Here is an 18,470-nt window from a genome sequence, read left to right as displayed (position 1 = left end):
AGTTTTAGAGAATTGTTAATTGAGTTATTTCATTAGTTATTGATAGTCTGTGCTTAAATGTGAATAATCAAAAGATATGACTGGGATGTCTGTTTTATTTTAACCAGTAAAGGACTGTTATGTTTCAGAAGTGTTTTTCCACACTTGAGACACACTCTTGTACACAGATTTTTGTTTGCAGCATAAGTGTCTAATCTGCAGCAATTTGAGGCAAATCAATTACCTTTTTTATCTTTTTTTCTGTGAATTGAGTGTTTATCTACCTTTTGCTGTTATATCCATCACTTTTTATTTCTCATCTCTTTTATTGTCAAATAATTGTCGAACACGATCATTTTACAAGGTACACTCTGACCCAAATATCAAATATGACAGCAGAGAGAAAAAAAAAACAGCTTTGTAAGGATCCATAGTGAGGTGGGAAATATTTCTATGACTAAATTGTGAGGTCTTCAAGATGGAGTGTACAGACGTGATGTACAGGTAGGCTGAATGTGGGATAAAAAGAAGATTAAAGTCATCTTTACACTGTCAGGTTGAGGTGGCTTTAACATTTTGTGGCTTTCAGGGGATATCTGACAAATTCATCATAAATGTAGGCGTATCAAAATGAACTAACACCATAAGGGTTCAGCTGTTGTCTCAGTGCAGTTCATAACTGGTAGGAGGATGGTTACATCTTTGTAAGATTTCAGAAACTAATTAGCTTCAGCTCGGGATGCAAAAAGGTACACCGAGCACATTGATGCCACTTCTCGCCTGCGTCTGTTATATTAAACACACAGCTACAGTTACTTTAACCAGAACAGATATTTGTAGCCCTTTTTTTTTGTCTGAAAGCTTGTGTGATGAGTTTTTCCAATGTATTGGTACTGTGAATGGGGATAGAGTGGGCATGCTGAGCGCAGCCTGATTGAACAGAGAAGACAATAACTGCATGGCAAAGCCAATAATACAAAAATGGTCAAATCAAATTTTTCCCCCTATCTCTTTTAGATTTGTTCGCACCGTGCTGCCGTTTTCTCAAGAGTTTCAGAGAGACAAGCCTCCCAACGCCCAGCCACAATACCTATATGGCTCAAAGGTGGGTTTGAACGAGTTTAAATATCAAACCTAGATCAGTTATATCTCCATTGTTCACATGCAGTTACAATATGCCTCTCACAAACAATAACATACAGGGAAATATTTTTTATTAAGCAAGATAGATAGGTAGGCAAGGTACATTTCAAGCAGAGAAGGATATCAATGAATGCACAAACAGACTGTTTAACTCACAGAGACATTACAATCAAAAACACGTAAATGCATTAAAGCTATATATAATCATATAATATAGCTTGGTTTTAGCTGTGGTTTAGCGGTTGAATCTTAATTTTGTGTCTATTAGAAAATCCTATTTTTTTTAAGCATAAAAATTATAACTTTCAAATAAGAATGATACAAATTATAATAAATATGATTATTATTATTATAAGTATTAGGGTGGCGCAATGGATAAGACACATGCCTTTGGTGTGAGAGACCCGGGTTCGAATCCACTGTGAGACACCAATGTGTCCCTGAGCAAGACACTTAACCCCTAGTTGCTCCAGAGGCGTGCGACCTCTGACATAATTAGCAATTGTAAGTCGCTTTGGATAAAAGCGTCAGCTAAATGAATAAATGTAAGTATTAAAAAGTGGGTGGATTTGATTTTATTATAAATTATTACAAAAACAAAAATAATGGGGGTAAAATTTATTAATTTAACATAAACCTAGATCAATAAATTCTTATGCTGAATGCATTAACTCGTGTTTACAAATTTAACCTTATTAGAAAGGTATACCAAAACAATACTTTGTGCACCTTAAAGTCCAGTACAGTGTAAGCTATGGGGCCTCCCATCAGTTTCCTTGGTTGATTAGCTAATGATGTTTTCATCTGACATTTTAATGCTAATTTAACCCAATCAGCCCAGCCCAATTGTCTGAGCCTCATTTCCTCAAAATGCTTTTCACCCTGTTGATTGTCCTCATTGTGTGTAAGTTTTAATAGTTAGAATTTTGGCAGTCAGTATATCACATTTGGCACCCCAGTTATTCTGACTCGGGGACAAATCTGTGTTTATTAATTTGTGTTCGAAGTTCACGACTCTGCTCGTTTGCCATTTCTCTGCCATGCTCGACTCGAAAAGGATTCTCGATCACCGTTGCGTTCTGAGAGTCCTCCTCCCCGCAACTGGGCATATATAGACTTTTCCTTCCTTCACTTCCCATGTTCCCACCCATGGGGGTCAGAGCCAGGTGTGGATGGTTCGGACCTGGCTGGTTTCCTCTTCCTGGGTCCCTCTTTGCTGGACACATGGTGTGGAGACATCCCCAAAGCAGAGCCACAGCAATGATTAGCAAGAGAATGCTGCTGGCCAGCCAGACTCCCATCGCCAGCTCCCTGCCACTCCCCCCGAGCTCAGTGCCTTCATCTAGGGTACTAAAGACCTGGCACTGCTCTCTGGTAGGATTGGCAGACTGGCAGGTGACACAGAGGATGTATGTGGTCTGAGGACTGAGGTCGCCCAGACTGGTGGACGTCTGGCTCACGGGAACCCTGTCCTCGCGCAGGAAACTCTTGCGCGTGTAACCCATCAGAAGGCTGTTCCAGTTAGGGTGATACATGACGCTGTAGAACGTATCCACACAGCCTGGAGAAGACGGCCAGCTGACGATGGCAGAGGTGGCGGTGACGTTCTGAATGGTGATAGGCATGTTGAGTATGTCTTTTAGGTCAAGACTCAGTCTCTTATGAACGCACAGTTTGATGATGAAAGCTGGTTTAAGACGACATACAACGATTTTGAAGAATCTGAAAGAATAGAGGGCAAAAAACATTCATTCAGATAATTTCTATCCTTGAATGTGGTACAAAAAGGCCCTAATAAATTACCAATGAGCTTGCATCTGGCATAAAACAAAACTTTAAAACATAAAGAATTTTAAAACTTCAATCATTGATTTCAGAACTGAAATTGTGTTTTAATTGAAGGGCTTTGTCAAAAGGAATTAATCAGTAACATTGATGGTAACTGATGGTTGAGAACGGATATATAAAAAACCTGCAGCTTTGCTATAAACGTGTTTTAGCTAATTGCAGTGGTCAATACATTTGTATATTTTTTTCTGTCTAATTTGTCTTTCATACTGTGATAATTAACATTGAAAATGGTTGAGTAGGTAACACAAGATGGCTTTTTTGTATGGTTATAGTCTGTTGTCATTTCAGTTTTCTCTTCCATTCAAGTACAATTGCCCTGCACTAGCATGGTGTTAGCTAAAGCAGATTTATCTAGTGGGAAAAAAGCACCAGGTTGAGTAAAAGAGATTTATTTTTTATTTTTTTATCCGCCCTTGATTACATTGTATCTAATTTTTTTTTCCTCTCCAAAACTATGTATCAAGGTATCTAAAGCAGGATTAAGTGAATTTCCAATTGATGTAACATCCATATATCCCCTTGCCAAGAGAGAAGTTCTTAAGGGATTCTCTCGAGTCATTATAATTGAATGGCATTACAGCACAATAAATATAGTTTTGAGGTTAAAATTATATAAATGTCATGGTTTAACAAATAAACTATATATTTAGTGTCCACTGTTTTAAGACCGGCCATTGATTATGCATGGTCAAACACTGATTCATGATTATTTTATAAAATAAAAAAATTCTATATGTACATTTTTATTAGTCCAAAATCCCCTGCTTCAGCTCTTAGAGAGCAGACATAGATCTCAGGATATTTATCTTTGGCTTAAAATGTGAATTAGTTTGTTCATTATAGTTGCCGTGTTTTGTTTCTCTTGCTGCTCATGGATTTAGTTTGTTTGAAGCCCATAAACTCAATCCATAAATCACCACATTGGACTTGTGTGGATGAGTGGTGAACCTTTATGCTACACATTCACACTGTAATTACTCGGCAATCAGCACTGTGTGAAAGCTTGAACACTAATCATTTTGATCTTCCAGAAGCACACTGTCAATAACACTCAGACAATTCCCTCATGTCTGAGGAAAACAATGTATATTCCCTTGCTCTATGTGCCTGTCACTCTTTTCAATCTGTTTCAGAGCTGCATAGTTACTAAAGATTGACCTTTAGTTATATTTTCAGACAGTACTTAAATTGGTCTTTTACCATTCTTTACAGGTAATCCACACTTTAAAAAAAATCTTTGGAAATCTAACAGAGACACAGGTGTGTCTGGGAAAACTAAAATTGAGAGGTAAAGGAGCAAAAATCCTACCGTAAGAGATAAGAGTCGTCACTTCATAGACAGGTCGTCTCGCTGTTGCTGACAGAATCCCCCTGAAGCGTGAGAGTGTATGACCTGTAGCTTTCTGTTTGGCATGGCTCAAGTCTGCTTCAGAAAGGGCTCCACATCCACACCGCTGCACAGAAAAGCTCCTCTTTCTGATTAGAGCAGCAGACGGCACATAAAGCAGAGAGAGAGAGTTCAGTGGGGAGGGGGGAGACGACACATCAATGTTTTGCGTAGACTGCATTTTAAACAGAATTACAGCTGGGAGAGCGTGAACTCTCTTGCTTGTCCTCTGTCTCTTACGCATCCTTTCTCCCTCAATCATTGGAGGAACACACCGAGTTTTTCCTCCCCCACTGTGCTTTCAATTACTCCCTCAGACTGGTGACCTGTCTCCTCTGACTCACTGCCACAACACCTACGGACATGCATGCTCATGCATTTATGATTAATCTTTAATAGGTCAACATAAAAGTACTGTTTGCTAATTAGAGAAACAGAAGGAACTTGTTTCTTTTCTTTCTTTTTTTTTGCCGTTTAAAAACTATTACAGTTTATTTGAATTGTAGTAACGTGACGCATATATATATAATGTGTATATATAGTTCAGTCATGAGCCAGTCCTTACCATGCAATCTACAAGCAATCACATCATTAACATATGGAGAAAGCTCATTGGCTTCTGCTGATTCTGCAGCCAATGAGATTGCTTGCTGCTTATTCAAATAGTCTGGTTCAGTGTTTGCTGTAGGCTAATCCTGCACTGCGCTGTCAGATTTACTCTTAAATCCTCCACCTGTCTAGATCTACTTTTCTGTATTTCTGTGTCTATTCATGCAGCAGCAGCATATCTTACATGCTCACAGCATACACTCTGTGTATCTATTGGCAGTAACAAGTCCATACTTGCTCTGCAGCAGCTGTAATAATAAACAGCAGTAGAACATTGCCATACTCATTAACATGCTAAAACTTTTCAAAAGTTGTCATGATTTAAATTATAAATTATATAATATATATACATACACACACACCCTTTGTTAGTTTGGCAGCACTGGGGTTATGTTTACATTTTCTCTTTTTGATGAATATTTAAAGTCACAGCTGGTTCTGAGCTGTGTTGGGTATGAGCTACAGTAAACAGATAATAATAATTTCTCTATAATTAACTAAGGGGTGAACATAGACATAAAAAAAAGAGTTGTAACTAACAAACGAAACAATGCCTCAACATAAACTCTTCAGTTTTGCTCCATGCATTCCATAACATGCTCTTTCTTTTTTATGATGATTCAGGCCTTGAATTTGGCATACAGTAGCATATACAGCCTCTACCGGAACTTCCTGGGACCTCCGCATATTAAGGCTATTTGCAGACTTCTGGGATACCAGGGAATTGCTGTGGTGATGGAAGAGCTGTTAAAGGTTGTCAAAAGCCTGGTATGTGCACGGGCATTCAAAATGAAGTTTGTGTATGGAGATCTGAGGGCTTTTGCAAAACCCTAAACATAATCTATTTTTTTCTCTGCTGCTCTCAAATGTGTGAGAGGAAATGCATGTTGTATTTTGTATTTATGTCCGACCACGTTCCTACTAGAGCCTACGAAGTGATGCCTTAATTTGAGTGGTTTTAAACTGTAGAACATATCAAGTCACCTTTATTTATATAGCGCTTTATACAATACAGATTGTTTTAAAGCAGCTTTACAGTGATTACAGGAAAATGATCCAATGATGCAAACAGTTCATTTGGTCTGTACAGCAGCTCTAAAAGAAATGAGTGCGATGCTAGCAACAAGCAAGTTCATGGGTTCATTGCATTCAATGATACGTTGTATACCAAATTTCATGATGCATCACATAATTTATTAAGAATCTTCATTGAATCAGATCATTGTTAGAGCAAACTTTTTTCTTTAAAGGATAAAGATTATCTTTTTCAAGATGTGTTGATATTAGCAAACATTTGTGCTGAAATCACATCGTCGTCTTGATCTTTCCGATGCAGCTTCAGGGCACCATCCTGCAATATGTGAAGACCCTGATGGAAGTGATGCCCAAGATATGCCGTCTGCCTCGCCACGAGTATGGCTCGCCAGGTGAAAATCACACTCCTAAACAAGCCTTTTATTTTCTGACCCAAGAGAGGAACTTTGACCCTGTGTAAATATTACCAAGTAAAAGACAAGCACTACATTATTAAGCTTTGATAAATCCAACTGTGCTGCTGGGCAGATTGGTAGTCTGCAGTGTCATTCACACATTGGTGCAAGCAGAGCTTCCGCAGCAGATGCTTTTTTTTTTTTTTTAAGACGTAGTCAGACTCCTTGATTTGAGAAGGTTTGGTAATTGCCTCTCGCCATCTTTCCCTCTCTCTTTGTTTGTTATAACATTCCGGGTGACCATACTGAGAGGGTGCACTCCATGCTGAAATCATGGCTGTGTCTGATTATGTGGCCTTTCAGACAGCCTGGAGAAAAAAATGAAGTGGGTGGAGTAGAGCGAGAGAGAGAAAAGCAGAGGGTATAAAAATGGCAAATGGTCTGTTTATGTAGTTAAAAGCTTCTGGTTGTAAGATTAATACTTATTCTCGGATTCTTGGCAGGAACTGGCATAACGAAAGAAAGTAAACTTAAAAACTGTCACTATAGATTCTTGTGGCTCTTCTGAAATTTTTTAAGATTAAATGTATGGGGATGAAACCACAGAATTTGAACACACACACACACACACACACACACACATTAGGGCTGCCAGTAGATTCACATTTTTAATCGTGATTGATCGCACACATATCATGAAATTGAGTATACACCACGTAATTTTTTGCATAATTTTCTATATACAACAAATTAAACTTTCAGATTGGACAATTTTAGTCATATCCAAAACTAAGACATAGCACAACTTATTTTGACACGTAAGGTCAGCTTATTTTTCAATTCAACAAAACTATGTATAACACTGCTCTGTCTTCACTCCATGAGTTAAATATAGACCTACACGGATTCTGAAGTTATTTAGTTAAGAGCAGTGGGTGTTTTTTTTTGTTTTTTTTTGTTTTTTATACAAAAAAAAAAAATTGTATTAACAATAAACTTTGTTTACGAGAGTACTTGCCTTAGTGTGTGTATTAAACCGTTTAGACACGTATCCGATGCCCAAAGTAGGTAGCCAAAACTTTTCTTGTCCGTGTTTTGCTCCGTCTCGGAGCACGCACACAGAAAGCCCCCTGAGGAACAGCTCATCAAGCTTTATAACTCTTTTTAATATCAAGCACGTGCTGCATGTCCCGCACTGGCTGCTTTTTACAACTCTCGCGTTAAAGGATTTGGACATTGAGGGCCATAAACACACCACTTTAAATGAAGAAACGGAATGTGGCCATTCGCAATTTCGCATGCTTGAGTGATTTATTTGATTTATTTGTGTTAGTTGTGTTAAATCATTTTAAAGCATTAAAGATTTTGAATTGATCACGTGTTAACGCATTAACCTTGACAGCTCTGTGATCTATTAATATAAATTGTGCAAATGCAAAATTGGTCCAGAGGAATACTTTTTAAGATGCTTCAACACTTGAGGCTGTCATTACTATAATGCATGATTTTGTCTCCTGGATCCAGGAATTCTGGAGTTCTTTCACCACCAGTTGAAAGACATTGTGGAGTATGCTGAGCTAAAGACCGTGTGCTTCCAGAACCTGAGGGAAGTTGGAAATGCGTTGCTCTTCTGCCTTCTGAGTGAACAGAGCTTGGTATGATACAATTCTGCTGTCACAACTTCATCTCTGGCCACTCACACCATACTACAGAAAGTTGTCCTCACCATCACTAAACCCTGCCTTGAAAATGTTACTGACTAATCCTACTTTGCCATCATCTTTTCTTTAAAGAAGACATTTCATCCCAAATAATATCTAGTCATTTATTTTTTTATTTTTTTTACCACTTTCAGCACATAAGCTATGCAAAGGGGTAGTTATCACACATTCCATCACCAAAAAGATCTTTTTCAGTAGATTGATAATGTGGTTTTGATATTTTTATTACAGTAAAGAGTGAGGAGTAGAGAGCGTAACTAATTAGCATCTTCCTTTGTGATTTGGTTTCTTTTATATTCTCTTCTTTGTGCTGAGATGAGTGACACATGAGACACAGCTTCACTAAAGTCTTCAATCATGAATGAGTCTCTAAATTTTTACTTGGGAATTATTCACAAACCCATGACAGGAAAAGGAATATATACCCAGCACAGGTGAATTCCATTTAATCTGCCACCTGTTCAGTGTGTACAATGTCTGACTTTGACACACTGTTGTCATGGGAACACATCTGCAGTTTTGTTGCATGTGGCAGCACTATCAATATCTCCATGTCAGTGTTCAACCCTTTTAAGATGCAGATCAACTTCACCTTTTTCTTTTTCTTTTTCTTTTGAACAACCAGCCCCTTTCTAACAATGCTCGGTATAAGATAATGGTCTTACAGAGTACAGTTTATGTCATACTTTACATGAAAGCAGTGCACATTTGATCAAATGTCTATTACAGCTCACTGCCTGCATGAGCGTGCCGTTTTTTTATTTTTGTTTGTAGGCTATAGAGCTGTTGTTTCTGTTATGCAACACTGTCACTTTAAAAGCACAACTAGAATTAGGTTTAACTGATATTTGGCGACACTTGCATCCTAAAGAGAAGGATTTTACCTTTATGTCGCATGTACATGGTAGTTATTCTAGAATAGACTTTTTTTGTACATCAAGAGCAGATATACATAATATAAAAGAATGTTATATAGATCCCATAACTATATCTGATCATGCTCCAGTCAGGCTAAAACTTCATTTAGGACAAGACAAACAATTTAAATACTGGAGATTAAATGTCTCAGTAATAAATGATTGTAAGGCGAAAGAAGAAATAAAACGACAATTGATTGAATACTTTGAGATTAACGATAATGGACTGGTTACCCCATCTATATTGTGGGAGGGGGCCAAAGCAGTGACAAGAGGTAAAATAATAGAAATAACATCCAGGAACAGAAAATTGAGATTGGCCAAACAAAATGAGATAGAGAATGAAATCAGGAAACTGGAAACTGAACATAAACAAACAGGTAAAATTAAAATTCTAGAATGTTTAAAGCAGGAAAGAAAGAAACTGGATGATTTGCTTACATATAAAGCAGAGGGGGCACTCAGATTTGTAAGTAGAAAATATTACGAGATGAGTAATAAAGCTAGTAGGCTCTTGGCCTTTCAATTACGCAAGGCTCAAGCGAGCAGGGTAGTTCCAAAAATCAAACACCCAGATACCTCAAAAATGCAAACACAACCACATGATATAGTCAAAGCATTTGAAGATTATTATAAAAAATTATATGAAGGCCAGAATTTAATAAATAAGGAGGAAAAAGTTAAAACATTTTTGCGAACAATTGAACTAAACAAACTAACAGAAGAAACAGCAAAGGAAATAATATCCCCTATTACAGAAGAAGAAATAAGGGCGACTATTGCAAATTTAAAAAACAATAAGTCGCCGGGGGTAGACGGGTTCTCCGGGGAATTTTACAAGGCATTTGTAAACGAATTAGCTCCTAATTTATGTAAAGTGTTTAATTATGTGCTACATGATGAAGACCCCCCACATTCATGGTCTGACGCAATTATAACTGTAATTCATAAAACTGGAAAAGACCCTACACAATGTATGGCCTATAGACCAATAAGCTTACTATGTCAGGATATGAAAATCTTAACTTCAATAATAGCAAACAGAATTCAGAAGCATATTAAAAAACTGGTCAAACCGGATCAGACTGGATTTATTAATAAAAGATATGGAACAAATAACATAAGAAGAGCTTTAAACTTACAACAAATTGGAAAAGATAGTAAAACACCCTCAATGCTTCTCAGCCTAGATGCTGAGAAAGCATTTGATAGGGTGGACTGGGTGTTTCTGGAACAGACTCTAAATTATATGGGGTTTCATGACACTTTTGTTAAGTGGGTAAAGATTTTTTACAAAAATCCTAAATCAAGAGTTCGAGTAAATGGTCACTGCTCAGATTTTTTTAATTTAGGTAGGGGAACTCGTCAGGGAGATGCACTGTCTCCAGTTTTATTTGCTCTTAGTATTGAGCCACTAGCGGAGTTAATAAGGAGCAACCCCAGAATACAAGGGATAACAGATAAAGGAGGGAAGTGTCATAAAATATCGCTATATGCCGATGACGTATTATTATTCATTGAAAACCCTGTTTCATCTATCCCAGCCCTTTTAGAGTGCCTTAGAGACTATGGCTTAGTTTCTGGATATAAGATAAATGCTGAGAAATCAGAAGCAATGATGATTTCAGGACATTGGCCCACTCAGTTAGATAATGAAGTATCTTTTCGATGGTCTAGTGGGGGTTTCAGATACTTGGGGGTTACCCTTACACTCAAGACATCACACTTATACTTGGCTAACTACACACAGCTTTTTGAGACCATAAAAAAAGATTTGGCGAGATGGGAGATACTACCTCTCTCCATGTTTGGAAGGATTGAAACAGTAAAAATGAATATTTTGCCGAGACTTCTCTTCTTATTTCAATCTCTCCCTGTTTTGGTTCCAGTCTCAGCATTTAATAAACTAGAAAAATTGATTTCAAAGTTCATTTGGCAAAATAAAAGACCAAGAATTAGGCTTAAAATACTTATGTCAAATAAGGACAGGGGGGGTTTGAAACTTCCTAATCTTAGATACTATTATTGGGCTGCTCAGCTTAGGGCTATGGCTGCTTGGCTTGGCATTGATAAGGAGGCAGAATGGGTTAATATTGAACAGAATTCACTTCCTGGAGTCTCTTTGACAGTTCTGCCATTCATGGACTTGCATGCACAGAAAAGAGTGAAGAATACAAATATATGGATAAAGCATACTGTAAAAATTTGGTCCACAATACAGAAAAAGTTCAGAGGAGTAATCACCTTATCACGTGCAATACCCATTACAGGTAACCCAGATTTCATTCCTTCTATATGGGATAGTGCCTTTAATAGGTGGGAAGAAAATGGTTTAAAGATAATAAATCAAATTTTTGATGGGGAAACCATAAGATCTTTTTCTCAATTATGTGACAAGTTTACACTGAGATCGAATGATCTCTTTAGATATTTACAATTACGTCACTATATTACAACTCATAAACATTGGGACATAATTAAAAGATCTCCAACAAATGTTGAAAAATATTTTATCAATATTATTGAACACAATCTACCTACTAAAAACCATATAGCACATATCTATGGGAAGTTAATGCAGGATCGATCCGATGACACGTTTCATATCAAAAGGAATTGGGAACTAGAGTTAAATACTGTCATAGAGGATGAGATGTGGACAGATATATGTGCTGGCTGTCATAAGGGTATCAGCAGTCAAATGTGGAAGGAATTTGATTGGAAAATGAAAATGAGATTCTTTAGAGTTCCACTGGTGGTTGCCAAATTTGACAGTACTTCGCCATTATCACAATGCTGGAGAGATTGTGGGATGGTGGGGGACTATGTGCATATATTCTGGGAATGTCCCAAAATACAAGGGTATTGGCAGGGGGTTAAAAGGGAAATCGATAAAGTTTTAGAAAGAGATATTCCAATGCACCCAGAATTTTTTTTGCTTGAAGGTTTCCCTTCAGATCAGTTCAGTAAATCCCATTTGTTTGTATTGCATATATTGTTAATGTCAGCTAGGAAGATAATCACTGTGAACTGGATGAAGGTGCGTGAACCCACTGTGACAGAATGGACACATAGACTGAAACAGATATACATGTTTGAGAAAATGACAGCAGACTTGCAGTTGAAATCGGAAATTTTTCGACGGAAGTGGGCACTAATTGAAAAATTAGTTTGAAGTAAATATCTTATATATATTAATGTTTGAACTATGCAGACAATGCACTGGTATGTGATGTATTATCTGAAGTGCTGCCAAGGACTTTTGTATTTATTTTAACTTGTTGTTGTTTTTTTGTTTTTTTTTTTTTTGTTTTTTTTTTTTGTTTTTTTTTTATGTAAATGAAAAGTTCAATAAAAACACAGTTCAAAAAAAAAAAAAAAAGCACAACTAATGTGATCTTGCTGTTATAGTTATTCTGTCGCATCGCAAATAAGCATCGACTTTGAAAAGAACAGAAAATAAGCAGCAAAGTCTGAATGGTAACAATTCAGTTTAATCAAAAGTGATTAATTATCACACACTTTTGACACCTTTTTTATTATATCTAAAATGTTTTAGAAATGAAATGTTTGTGCCCCCAAAGACGGGCCATTTGGCTGCTTGCAAATTTTGAATGTCTGTTCCACAGCTCTTAATGTGTTTGGGTTGATTTGTAATTTGTTAATGAGTTCAGCCCCTTTAGGGCACAAATAGGGAAGTAATGCTGCCCTTCACGTGCTATTGGAATTATCGTAAATATGAGTTTCCTCGTTAAAGATTGGACATGAATGGCCTCTTGAGTCATATTAACCACTTGGAAGCGCTGGGATAATTTTGATGCCCAAGTTCCCGAGTTGGATGTGACAAACTTTAAACATGGCGGAGAGGAGAACGATTGCGGCTGTGACTGGTATTCTTTATTCTTTATCAGAATCGTCAGCAAGCAGACGATCTAGACTTCAGCCACATATTTACTTTTTATTGGGGGTAGTTGACATCTCCAACTTTAGATTAAAATTAATTTATGGATGAGATAAATTGTATATTTAGGTGCTACATAGTGATATTTTTGTCATAATATGAATTCCCTGAAGTCCCAATTTAACACCTAGATATATTTCAGTAATGTGAGATCCATCCAACACTGTATGTATAATAAAAGCAGGTCCCAGGCACTCAGTCAAAATAATCAGGAGAAGGATCAGGTTAAAAAGCCTTTAATGAATGTGGCTTAAGTCATTTAAAAAATATGCACCAACATGTTTCGACCAACAAAATGGTCTTCATCAGGGCATGATGATGGCTTGACTGGCCTGATGAAGACCATTTTGTTGGTCGAAACATGTTGGTGCATATTTTTAAAATGACTTAAGCCACATTCATTAAAGGCTTTTTAACCTGATCCTTCTCCTGATTATTTTGACTGAGTGCCTGGGACCTGCTTTTGTTTTCCTTTGGATTTTTTTTCCCTACCCCAAGAGCACCTATCTTAAACTCCTCTGAATCTACCTGAGCGCCTGGTTGAACCTCTCACTGTATGTATAATAATTGTACAATAATTCAGTGGCTTTTAATTGCAGTATAACATGTTTTGTCCTTGTGTGCCCTTTCAATTCTACATTGCATTGTCAAAAATTAATGTTCATAATAAACCAATAATTAAGCTTATCTGAAAAGGTTCAATAACACAAAAAAAAAACATTTTAGATCTGTTAAGAAATTGGTTGGGTTTTGACTGTTTAATGGCTGAAACATCCCTCCAGCACGGTTGAGATTGCCGTTCACCCAGACACTCAAGAGGCTTTTCACAGATGTGATAAGCTGCTGTTTAATTGTCAACCGTTAGTCACAGTTATGAAAGTTACGCAGAGAGATTCTGTCTTCCACCACAATTAATCTTCAAATGATATAGTGTCAACAATCAAGGGCTGTCTGTTAAAATATAGATTTGCTGGAGAAAGTCTCTATGCATGTGTGAAATTACCTGCTCTGCCTGATGGCAAGGTCAGTCCAATCAGGTCCTTCGGCTGTAATTCTCGGCATTTTCATTGAAATGTCAACAGCCTCATTTGAACAGCTCCTGTCAGTGGAGTGACTGCATGGCTCCATCTACTGGAACCTGGTTACCATAGAAATCTGTGCCAAGGATTTCTAAAAGGCTTCATCAGACATGCTTTTTAACACCTTTTTGACATGACATGCTTTTTTTTCTTTTTGTGAGGGTATTCATTATTTCTTGAACGGCTAAATTGAATATTTATCTAAATGCATAATATTATTTATATAAAATATTAATCTCTCTTGCTTGTATCACTCGTTTACTAATGGTTACTCCATCATGCTCGCCTTTGTTTGCTTAAAAGTAGCTTTTGTTCATTTTTAGAGATGAACATCATAAAAACAATGTATAGAGCATATGTTTTAAACATTAACATTACAATAGCTAACATGAAATGTTAATGAACTGTTCTTTTACAGCATGTATTCATGTTTATGGTTAATGTTTGATTTCTGTTTCTCGGTTAATTTCTACATGAACTACATTTTTAACATTTCAAGTTGTATTAGAATTAAGAAAAAAAAACATTAATCAAGAGTAAATAATGTTAGTTCATATCTATTGCATTAAGAAACGTTAAAGAATTGAACATTACTGTAAAGTGTTACAAAAAAAACAAAACAAAAAGAACCACGAGCATTGATCCAGTGATTAATGGTTTCAGTGCTTCATCAACATGAGCAGGATCTATCCTGGTCATATTGAGAGCTAAATTAATGCACCAAAACTCTGATTTATATATGTACGTGTCAAAGCAGCAATGGACGCTTGTCTCAGGCTGCTTATTTGAATTTAACTCAGGCTTTAAAAACCATAGTTTCTGAAATTAGTTCTGCTTTCATGTAGTCTCAAGAGGAGGTGTGTGACTTGTTGCATGCAGCGCCCTTCCAGAACATCTTGCCAAGAGTTCACGTTAAAGGTAAGCTCATGTTTATGTATGTTTCCTGAGGATATTCAGTATTTTTAGCATGCTTCATGTGAGAAGTTCCTCAAACATATCCAATAATCTCTCTACATCCCACACTTGTGCAGAAGGGGAACGTCTGGATGCAAAGATGAAGCGTTTGGAGGCCAAATACACAGCACTGCATTTGGTGCCTCTGATCGAGCGTCTGGGAACCCCTCAGGTGGGTGAAACATCACTGCACCGACAGCCGCTTTAGTCGTGCTCTGCTGCTTTACCAGCTCCAGCACACACATCTACTTATTGTCATTAGCATCTCCAATTACACACTTAACTGCTGCTTTGAACTCATCCCAGAGCCTTCCAGATTGTTGTGTTGTGTCAGTGGTAATGGGCAAATTGATTAATTTCAATAAAAATTGTGATTTCTGGCTAAAGGTTACTTGAGGAAATTAGTAGTACTTTATCCTTCTAAAACTGCTATTATCGTTCACTTTTCGTTATATTAATTGGTATTTCTACTAGGGCATTAGTAACTGATCTCTTGCTTTCTTCTTATGCTGCTTCTGTGCCAAGTCTTTTCAAAGTCCAAAACCTATTTCTGCCACATAAGAAAAAAAAAACATGCTTTGGTTACGCTTTTTTTAAATAAAAAAATTGAAATTGACAATTATGAGACAAACGATTTTGAAATTTACAGTTGAAATTCACTCATCATTGACCTTTCTTCAAAATTTCAACTCGTCCTAATTGACTTAATATATATGTCACATATACAATTTGTCACAATTGACTTTTTATCTCACAATTCAAACTTTATATATCAAAATTATGACTAAGTATCTCATAATGTCAACTTTGTCATAGTAATAATTTTTTTTAAAAGCAGTCGTGACCTAATGGTTAGCGAGTCGGACTTGTAACCCGAAGGTTGCCGGTTCGATTCTCAATACCGGCAAGAAAATGTCGCTGGGGGATTGAATGAACAGCGCTCTATTCCACCCTCAGTACCCACGACTGAGGTGCCCTTGAGCACGGCACCTAAGCCCCAATCGCTGCAGTGAATGGCTGCCCTCTGCTGTGTGTGTGTGTGTGTGTTCGTTCGCTACGCACTGCTCCTAGTGGGTATGCACTAACTTGGATGGATTAAATGCAGAGGTCAAATTCTAAGTATGGGTTACCACGTCATGTCACTTTTTTAAATTCTAACTTGTCATAATTATGATTTACCAAAGCATAATTATTTCCCTTATGTGGCAGAAATCTGCTTCCATAGTTTATATTGAATGTTTAGGAAGTTGTAAAAGTGAAACAAACAAAAAAATTACTTATAGGTACAAGATGTTTGACCTCAGACCACCTTAGTAGTTCCTGTCAAAGACATGCCAAACAGGCAGTTTCTCAGAAAATGTTAGTATTTGAACATAAATGAGTCTTGTCAGAATTGTCACAATACCACTTAAATGTTGTGACAGTGCCACCTACTGGCCAAAATGTATGAATAATGCTAAATATTCATGGTTTGTAGCTATATTTGACTTTTTTAAATTCGTAGTAAAGTCTTTGTAGTCAGGATCTGCAATGTCTTGATGTGGATTTAAGTGAGCCATGCTGGTCCGATTTTAATCCATACCCTTTACGATCTCTCATCAGCAAATTGCCATCGCCCGTGAGGGTGACCTGCTGACTAAAGAGCGCCTGTGCTGCGGTCTCTCCATGTTCGAGGTCATTCTGACTCGCGTCCGTGGTTATCTGGACGACCCGATCTGGCGCGGGCCATTGCCCAGCAACGGCGTGATGCACGTGGACGAGTGCGTAGAGTTTCACAGGTTGTGGAGCGCCATGCAGTTTGTGTACTGCATCCCGGTGGGAGCTCACGAGTTCACCGTTGAGTGAGTGGAAACTGATCACCGGCTGTTTACAAAATTAGGATTTTGAGCTTTTTAAAAGATTTTGATCCTCTTCCAGGCAATGTTTTGGAGATGGTCTGAACTGGGCCGGTTGCATGATTATCACATTACTCGGTCAGCACAGACGCTTTGATATCCTGGACTTCAGCTACCATCTCCTGAAGGTGCAGAAACATGACGGCAAAGACGAGATCATCAAGAGTGTGGTGAGTTTGGTGTATTTTTCATGTAACTTCTGCAATCAAGTCACCAACTAATCCATTTGTTTCTCTCCTACTTTAGCCACTAAAGAAAATGGGTGAACGAATTCGCAAGTTCCAGATTTTGAATGACGAAATCTTTGCCATTTTGAACAAGTACCTGAAGTCTGGGGATGGAGAGAACATGCCAGTAGAACATGTCCGTTGCTTTCAGCCTCCGATCCATCAGTCATTGGCCAGTAACTGAGATTGCCGTACATTTGCACCAATTAGAAGTGGAAGAGATGGTAGAGGGAAACATATTTAGCAACAAGTTTATCCTCAAGTTTAGGACCAGTTTCACTGTCACATTCTTCTTAAGGAAGCCTTTCTCATGCCAGCCTGTAGTGTTCACAGAGCCAGTAAGTTGCCTTGCGATTAGTTGAGAGATTTGGTATGCACCAATCAACTGTACCATTATTGGTTTTGCACATCTCAGGCTTTGGTAAACTAGGCTAATGTGTTTTAAGATGATGTAGACAAACAGTTTTACTTAGTGTATTTCAGGTTGATTTGTTTTGTATACACACTCGTGCCTTATCATAGATAAATGACTTATCTTTTATATGTTAATGATAGCACAGCACTACTCATTTTCATGTTTTATACTTGGGGAAAGCAGTGGGAAAGGGTTGGAAAATGGCCAAGTGGGTTTTATCAACTGATTATTTAAGCTTTTGCTGTGGTGAGAGACCCGTGGTATATTTTCTATGTGGTGTTGTTGAATGATTGCATGCAAGGTTTTTTTTCTTCTATTATCCTGAATAAAACTTTAAAGGGATAGACCACCCAAAAATGAAAATTGTCATAATTTACTAACTCTTGTTATTCCAAACCTGTACCAGTATTTTTGAAGAATATGGGAAAACAAACAGTTGATGGTAGCCATTGGCTTCCATAAGTATTTTGTTTTCTACTATGGAGGTCAATGGCTACCGTCAACTGTTTGTTTATCCATATTGTTCAAATATCTTTGTGTTCAACAGAAGAAAGAAACTCGTACAGGTTTGGAATAACATGAGGGTGAGTAAATGATGACAATAAAATTTTTTGGGTGAACTATCCCTTTAAGCGTAACCAAGTTTTTACTCTCAATAAACGTGCCTTTTAGTATTTGAATTATGTAATCAGATTTTAATTCAATAAATATGTATCAAACTTGGTTTTCCTGGTTCTTTCTTTACAAAAAAAAAAAAAGGTAAGTGGGTTAAAGGACTAGTTCACAAAAAAATTGGTTGGGGAACCACTATATGAAAGTCTCTGCCAGAGGCCCTGAACCAGATCATCAAAATCTTCAGGATGTGTGTTGAAATAGATTGGAAGTAAATTATACATTTTGCA

The 18,470-nt window shown here is 37.3% G+C and overlaps 2 protein-coding genes across 3 annotated transcripts in view; one reads left to right on the top strand and one right to left on the bottom strand.

Moving 5' to 3' along the window:
- The window catches only part of cyfip1 (cytoplasmic FMR1 interacting protein 1), a 44,526-nt gene extending 26,235 nt beyond the window's left edge, over positions 1 to 18,291 (top strand). For both annotated transcript variants that reach the window (XM_082190191.1, XM_082190190.1), the window contains exons 23-31: positions 997 to 1,084; positions 5,594 to 5,737; positions 6,306 to 6,396; positions 7,924 to 8,054; positions 14,923 to 14,995; positions 15,109 to 15,203; positions 16,634 to 16,872; positions 16,949 to 17,096; positions 17,173 to 18,291. In XM_082190191.1, coding sequence (XP_082046317.1) covers positions 997 to 1,084; positions 5,594 to 5,737; positions 6,306 to 6,396; positions 7,924 to 8,054; positions 14,923 to 14,995; positions 15,109 to 15,203; positions 16,634 to 16,872; positions 16,949 to 17,096; positions 17,173 to 17,337 — 1,174 coding nt within the window. In that variant the 3' untranslated portion in view covers positions 17,338 to 18,291. The remainder of the gene's footprint in view (positions 1 to 996; positions 1,085 to 5,593; positions 5,738 to 6,305; positions 6,397 to 7,923; positions 8,055 to 14,922; positions 14,996 to 15,108; positions 15,204 to 16,633; positions 16,873 to 16,948; positions 17,097 to 17,172) is intronic.
- Positions 1,091 to 5,604, bottom strand: fndc9 (fibronectin type III domain containing 9). The gene is made up of 2 exons (XM_082190201.1): positions 4,283 to 5,604; positions 1,091 to 2,844 (listed from the first exon to the last, which is right to left on the bottom strand). The coding sequence occupies exon 2, from the start codon at positions 2,745 to 2,747 to the stop codon at positions 2,082 to 2,084; it is 666 nt and encodes a 221-aa protein (XP_082046327.1). The 5' UTR covers positions 2,748 to 2,844; positions 4,283 to 5,604; the 3' UTR covers positions 1,091 to 2,081.
- Positions 18,292 to 18,470: the final 179 nt, after the last annotated feature.

Source organism: Leuciscus leuciscus, assembly GCF_965113295.1.
Source record: "Leuciscus leuciscus genome assembly, chromosome: 14".
NCBI lineage: Eukaryota > Metazoa > Chordata > Actinopteri > Cypriniformes > Leuciscidae > Leuciscus > Leuciscus leuciscus.
This window is presented reverse-complemented; position numbering and strand designations above follow the sequence as displayed.